Source organism: Diceros bicornis, chromosome 21 (genome assembly GCF_020826845.1).
Source record: "Diceros bicornis minor isolate mBicDic1 chromosome 21, mDicBic1.mat.cur, whole genome shotgun sequence".
NCBI lineage: Eukaryota > Metazoa > Chordata > Mammalia > Perissodactyla > Rhinocerotidae > Diceros > Diceros bicornis.
Window position 1 is genome coordinate 39818148 of NC_080760.1, and position 7489 is coordinate 39825636.

Genomic DNA, 7489 nt, shown 5'->3' on the forward strand with positions numbered 1-7489 from the left:
ACACCAAGTTGAGATATCAAAAACACAAATGGTCTTAGATTTGGGAGTGGGAGAGATGGAGTGGTGAGAAATATGAACTTGGAAATATCAGTAGGAATGAAGAATCAAAAGAGAGGTTGTTAAAGATGGCAAGTGGCAGCATGTTTACATACTGATGGGAATAATCCAGGAGAGACAGAGAAAGAAATTGAAAATGCAGGACATAGAGAGGATTAGTGAAAAACTGAAGTCCTGAGAGAACTCTGGGAGACAGTATAGAACGCGCCTCAGAGGTAATCCAAATAAGGTGTGTAGAAGCTGGAAATTTATTCACAACTACCATCAGTCACTGGTTGAGGGATGCTCTCCGGGGGCGGGGGGGGTGCAGTTAATGCCCCAGCATTTCTGGCTTGCCCTGGACATGAGCTAAGACAATCCTGGTGAGCAGAGAAACCCATCAGGCAAAGACTCCTAAATGCTTGCATTTAGAAGCCAGTGGGGTGGCATACACAGGAATGGTGAGTCCCAAGGGTAAATGAGGCACTAAGAAGTTCTTCTACTCTGTCCTGCTTGATGTTTTTTCCAGGGAATTTGAATCTTAAAAATAGAGATGAGACTGAAAACAACTCTGATTGATACTGAATAGGTGTCGAAAACAAGAAGGTGTTTTAGCCATAGCCTTGTGCCTCCCATACAGAGAGACCTGAATTGGGGACTTCAATTAGTGTTAACCTCTCTGGGTCTCAATACCCTAATCTGTAGAATGGTGGGAGGTAAGTGGAAAGAATAGGGCTTCTTTACAACTCTTATTTTCAATTATTTGAATTTATCTGTAGGGGAATTCCCCTTCGGCCTCATTAGATTATCAAAGCATTCCAAAAGGTATTTAATATCTGCCATATAACCATTCAGCTTGTTACATTCTACCTTTTGAGTATCTATTCTTTATTAGTTACTATTCAAAGCATTTTGTATACATAATATCTGTAATCACTATAGCAATCATCTGAGGAAGTTAACACAGTTCCCATTTTATAGGTGAAGATTCTGGATCTGAGAGGTGATTTGATTACCCGAACTCAGATCCTTCTGACTTGCAAACACTTGTTTCTTATACTGCAGGATAGTGAGGTGGCGATGACTATCTCTGCAAGGAAAAGGAATGGGGAAGCTGTATCTGACTCTTCACTCTTAGCAAATACAGTGACCGCCCATACTGATCTGAGAGCAGCATGAGACTATGGGAAGGCTTTCTCCAAATTCAGCCCATCATTCCACGTTCACTTCTCTTTTTGGATCCTTGAGCAGCACTGAAGAGGGTACACGAGGGTTCTGGAGGATACCGACTAATCTGAACTTTTTAAGCCCACAGAATTCCTTGTTATTATTAATTTCCTCTTAGACTGAAGCAAGTAATGGTCGACCACAATAAAGATGGCGACAGCGGCTTCACCACGACAACGGCGACGCCATTCGCCCACAAGCGCGTCAGTACCACTTAGTTCCGGCCCGCCAGTTTGACGTCACTTCCTGTCCCGCCGCAGTACGTGCCTTTCTTCTTCTTTCGGCGGTGGATGAATGGAGGAAGGTGAGCGGACTCTGATCAGAGGGAGACTCACGGAGGGAATCCGAGAGAATGTGGGGCCAGCAACATGGACAGGGAAGGTGGGAAGCCCGTGGCTGTTGTCGCAGTTGTGACTGAGCCTCGATTTACCCAGCGATACAGGGAATATCTCGAGGAGCAGAAACTTCTGGATAGACAGCACCGCGTGGAAAAGCTGCCGGATGGCACCGTGGCGCTCCCCGTGCTGGGAGAGGCCGTCCCTGAGCAGCACCTGCGGGAGCTGAGGAATCGTGTGGCCCCAGGCAGCACCTGTATGGTAATGCAGCTCCTGGATCCTGTTCCTTCAAAGAAGGCCCAGGGTTGTTCACCTGCCCAAAGGCTGTGTCTTGAGGTGAGTCGCTGGGCAGAGGGCCGGGGAGTGACGTGGTCAGCGGAGTTGGAGGATGATTTGCCCCGATCTTGGCAACGGCATGGTAACCTCGTGTTGTTGAGTGCGGACTGTTTCCAAGCCAAGCAATGGAAAAATCTGGAACCAGAACTCTGGAAGACTGTTGCCTCGGCACTTGGCGTCCAGCGTTTGGCCAAACGAGGGCGGGTATCACCGGATGGTACTCGAACTCCAGCAGTGACTCTGCTGCTGGGTGACCGTGGCTGGGTGGAGCATGTGGACAATGGAATCCGATATAAGTTTGACGTGACCCAGTGCATGTTCTCCTTCGGAAACATCACTGAGAAACTTCGAGTGGCATCGCTGCCCTGTGCTGGAGAAGTGCTGGTGGATCTCTATGCAGGGATTGGTTATTTTACATTGCCATTCCTAGTTCATGCTGGTGCTGCTTTCGTCCATGCCTGTGAGTGGAACCCCCATGCTGTAGTCGCTCTGAGAAATAACCTTGAGATCAATGGAGTAGCAGATCGGTGCCAGATACACTTTGGGGATAACAGAAAACTAAAGCTCTCCAGTATTGCAGACAGGGTGAATCTGGGACTGATTCCCAGCTCTGAAGAAGGCTGGCCCATTGCCTGCCAGGTGCTACGACAGGATACTGGGGGCATTTTGCATATCCACCAAAATGTGGAATCTTTCCCAGGGAAGAATCTTCAGCCTCTTGGAAGCAATGAAGTGGAGAAGGAGGATTGGCCTTATCCTCAGCAAATTACCACCAACCAATGGAAAAATGGGGCCACCAGGGATTCCAGGAGAAAAATGCTGTCTGCAGCCACCAAGCCAGAGTGGCAAAGGTGGGCGGAATCTGCAGAAACTCGCATTGCCACTCTGCTTCAGCAGGTGCATGGGAAACCGTGGAAGACACAAATCCTGCTTATCCACCCAGTGAAATCCTATGCTCCCCATGTGGATCACATAGTCGTCGATCTGGAATGCCGCCCCTGTCCTCTAGTTGGCTAGAGAAGGTGGCTCGTGAGACACAAGGATCTACGTGTGAGTGATCCTTGATGCATCGGCTCAGGCCGGTTCTCATCCCTCTTGTCTCCTGGTAACCTATTTTAATATTTTGTGGCCCTGAAAGCAGGGCCAAAACCAGTCCAGATCATTTCATTTATCTTCCATTAACATGTTGAGAATGGCTACATATCTGGGAGAAGCAGTGTGGTCATTGAAATGAGGCCCATCTGTGCAAACATGAATTCCGACTTCTGACCTCTGTCCTATCTGACCTTGGGGACAAGTTTCCAGTATTCTTTGGGCTTGGATTTCCTCATTTGCAAAATGAGGGTTTCTTTGAACTGTCCCTCATGGCTATTATCTAATAAGCTGTTGTACACGGGGCATTGGTTATTTTAGAGTGAAAGACAGAGTGCTGTTTCCAAAATCACTTCAGCTACAATATGGAAAATCGACTGGAGGGGAGCCAGGATGGAAGCAGGGAGACCAGTGAGGAGGTTGTCCAGGCATGAGGTGATGGTAGCTTGGACTAGGGTGGTGGCAGAGGGAGGGTGGATGGATTTGAGAAATAAAATTGACGGGACTAAGTAATGGAGTCCAAATCAAAGCATTAAAATAGCGCTGCTTTGTTAGTATGAATGGCTAAATTAGGGAGGGAAGAGGGCAAAAATTACTCTTGTGTATGAACTCCATTCCCCTACTTGAGCATTCTTAAATGAGTGTGTGCATAGGGAGGATGTCTTATATATTACATACATTGTGGTAGAAAAAGGTTTAAGAATGACTGCTTTAAATCATAGGGAAACTACATTTCCAGCCTTAAGCTTGTGCAGTAGCTGCCAATTGCCAGCTATTTTTAAAGTTCAAATTAAAATCTTAGATTTTTACAGCCCTCAGACTCCCTTTTCATCTTCCTTCCCTGGCTGACAACATCAGGACCAATGTAAGGAGCTATAGGCAATGAGAGATATTCTGCAGAGTTTTTCAAGCCTCACTTTATTTCATGGCTGTCTGCCATCACCACTGGTTATCTTTGGAACCACTAATTGTAGAGAATCACTCTGTTTGCCTTTGGGATGACTAATTGTCAAGAATCGCTTTTCAGAGCTTTGTTTTGGTGCACTTTGAAGCCATCTGGCCTGTTTGCCTGATGAAGGAAATATAGAAAAGTGTGACTTTATCAGGATTATGATTGTACCTGGCATTTGGCTGGCTGGATTGGGCTGGGCTGTTTGTTCTTCTATTGCAACAGTGGCACTTGGCACAGGATTGGTGCTGTTTGTGTTATTCCACAAATATTAAGTGCCTACTATATACATGAGCCGCAGGAAATATAAAGATACATTAGATACAGTCCCTGTCTCTGAGGAGCTCACAACCTAGCAGCAGAAATAGATAAATACTCAAAGAATTGGAATACAATAAGTGCCATATGAATGATAACAAGTTGTAGGAGCGCAAAGGTGGGGAAGAAAAGTTCCGAGAATTGAATGGAGAAGTCTTCAGAGAGGTAGTGTTTGAATTGGCTCTTAAAAACTGAGTAAGACTTTGCTAAGTGGAGTCAGGGTGGAAACAGATGCTAGTTGAAGAGAATTACAGGTGCAAAAGTTTGAATGCTCAGAAAATGTTTGCAACGTTGTCATTAGATCAATTTGGAACAGAAGCAGTGAGAGATGTGTTGAAGATAGGGGTTATTGTAAGGATCAGAGAGAACAGTGTCTTGTACACAGGAAGCCCCCAGGAAATGTTAGCTAGTGTGTGATCCCACCACAGAAGGGGGAGCCTGCTTGTTTCCATTCTTGTCCCACAGAATGGCCTTCCTGTGTTTGCCTTAATCATCTCTCCTTTTATATATTGGGTTTCTTACAACATGTGTGCCTACAGCTTCTCTCCTCAAACTAAAGATGCCAAGCTGGGGCTTGAGCCAGTATGAGGAGGAAGGCAGGGGAGAAACAATGAGGAAGATGAGTCAGTGAGACACATGTCCAGGGGATGAGTTACCTTCCTGCCATAAGCTATGCAGCTGATGTCAGGTGCACCCAAATGAATTCATTCAACCTGTTGTATATATCAGGTCCTGAGTGTTCAGTGGTGAAAGAAGGTTGACATGGGCTCTGCCTTCATAGAATTTAGGTTCCACTCATTCAACTCCTGGCTCCCCTTCTTTCTGTGTGACCTGAGGCAAGTCATGAATCTCTAGATTTAGTTTCCCCATCTACATTAGGGTTAACAATTGTACATATCCTGAAGGGTAGTGGTTAGGGTTAAATGAGTTAACATATGTTAACTGTCATCACAATGACTGGCATATAGTGAATACTTCATTCAGTCAGTCACTGTATAAGGTGAACTACTATTTCCCAATTTTGCCCTGAGGGATTGCTGTATATTTGGGTTACTTAAAGTGGAATGTTTTTACTTTGAAAAGCCATTCATTGATTAATTAGGATATACTGTGCACTGTCTCCATCAGGCATTGTGCTGAGGGCCAGGGACATAGAGGTGAATAAAGCTGAGTCCTGCCCACAATGGGGTCACTATCTGGTGACATGGACACAGAGGAAACAAGGTGAATCCTATATACTAAGTGCTGAGATAGACACAAACAGGTTTTTAGGGGCACACATAGGGGAGGCAGCCACCCACATTTGGGGGTCTGGGGTGGGGGAGGTGGGGAGTGTGACTGAGAAGGTGGGAGCAGGGATGCCTAAGCTGAGAGTTAAAGAGTGAGCAGGAGGGCCGGCCCCGTGGCTTAGCGGTTGAGTGCGCGTGCTCCGCTACTGGCGGCCCGGGTTCGGATCCCGGGCGTGCACTGACACACCGCTTGTCAGGCCATGCTGAGGCAGCGTCCCACATACAGCAACTAGAAGGATGTGCAACTATGACATACAACTATCTACTGGGGCTTTGGGGAAAAAAAAAAAAGGAGGAGGATTGGCAATAGATGTTAGCTCAGAGCCGGTCTTCCTCAGCAAAAAGAGGAGGATTAGCACGGATGTTAGCTCAGGGCTGATCTTCCTCACAAAAAAAAAAAAAGAGTGAGCAGGAGTTATGTGTGAATGGAAGAAAATAAGCGTCCCTTAAGCCTTTTCTCCACTTGATTATATCCATTTACATTACAGTTTTCTGCGAGCACTTGCTGGATTGGCCTGGTCAGGAAGAGGCATCTAATGGAACCAAGGAAAAAAGTCCGAAAGGGTCAGGAGGCGTATGGAGTCCTTGTCACCTCAATCCAGGAATCTGTAAAAGCTCTAAAGGCTTCCTTTGTGAGTTTCAGTATTAGTTCCCAGTTAATGCTCCCACTTAATGGAGATGTGGTTAAAAACAATAATAATTTTATTAAACTCCCTCAACCGTGAGCTGCTCTATTATTAACTCTATAATTTTAATAAATTATGTGCATGTATTAATATATGAGTATAATGCATATATTTTAAATATACATAGAAATTTAAAATGATGAGAAAAATAAATAGAAAAAGCATCTTTAATTCAGTTTCTCCTACCCGAGGCACACGTGAAAAGAAACCCAATATATGTCATTCTGAACAGCCTCAGGGTGCAGCCACATCACATGGGGCAAGCCATAAACTAGTCATTTTCAAACTAAAATATTACATTAAGTGATTACAACTATTTAAATGTTTTTAAAAACTGTAACAGGGGCCGGCCCGGTGGCGTAGCGGTTAAGTGCGCGTGCTCCACTGCGATGGCCTGGGGTTCACAGGTTCGGATCCCGGGCATGCACCGACGCTCTGCTTGTCGGGCCATGCTGTGGCGGCGTCCCATATAAAGTGGAGGAAGATGGGCACAGATGTTAGCCCAGGGCCAGTCTTCCTCAGCAAAAGGAGGAGGATTGGCATTGGATGTTAGCTCAGGGCTGATCTTCCGCACCAAAAAAAAAAAATTGTAATAAAAACCCAGCCCAGCTCATACATCACTAGTGGGATTGTAAAATAGTGCAAGCACCTTGGAAAGCAGTTTGGCAGTTCCTCAAAAAGTTGAACATAGAGTTAGCATATGACCCAACAGTTCCCCGTGGTCTATACCCAAGAGAAATGCACACATATGTCCACACAAAAACTCATACATGAATGTTTTTAGAGGTGTTATTCACAATAGTCAAAGTCTGAAAACAACCCAACAGTCCGACAGCTGATGAATGAATAAACAAAATGTGGTATATCTGTACAATGGAACCTATAAAAAGGAATGAAGTACTGATACATGCTACAACATGGATGAACCGTGATAACATTATGCTAAGAGCAAGAAGCCAATCACAGAAGTTCACTTGTTATATGATTCTGTTTATATGAAAAGGCCAGAATAGGCAAATCCATAGAAACAAAGTAGTTTGCCTGGGGCTGTGGGAGGAGGGAATGGGGAGTGACTGCTGGTGGGTACTGGGTTTCTTTTTGGGGTGATGAAAATGTTCTGAAATTAGATAGTGATGATGATTGCACCACTCTGAATATATTAAAAACCACTTAATTGTATACTTTAAAAGGGTGAATTTTATAGTGTGTGAGTTATATCTC

The 7489-nt window shown here is 45.0% G+C and overlaps 1 protein-coding gene across 3 annotated transcripts; it reads left to right on the forward strand.

Annotated features, from left to right (window-relative positions):
• Window positions 1-1529: 1529 nt before the first annotated feature.
• Window positions 1530-6307, forward strand: TRMT12 (tRNA methyltransferase 12 homolog). Of its 3 annotated transcripts, none has more exons than XR_009223292.1 (2): window positions 1530-3039; window positions 6071-6123. XR_009223292.1 is itself a non-coding variant. In XM_058564902.1 (2 exons), the coding sequence occupies exon 1, from the start codon at window positions 1632-1634 to the stop codon at window positions 2949-2951; it is 1320 nt and encodes a 439-aa protein (XP_058420885.1). In that variant the 5' UTR covers window positions 1530-1631; the 3' UTR covers window positions 2952-2984; window positions 6071-6307. The 3 variants fall into 3 exon arrangements, 2 of the variants coding, with proteins under 2 accessions (XP_058420885.1, XP_058420886.1); XM_058564902.1 differs by having other exon boundaries at window positions 1530-2984; window positions 6071-6307; XM_058564903.1 differs by having other exon boundaries at window positions 1530-2785; window positions 6071-6307.
• Window positions 6308-7489: the final 1182 nt, after the last annotated feature.

Bases quoted from the DNA above. Each gene is read 5' to 3' on its own strand.
- TRMT12 (XM_058564902.1), top strand. From the start codon at position 1,632: ATGGACAGGGAAGGTGGGAAGCCCGTGGCTGTTGTCGCAGTTGTGACT.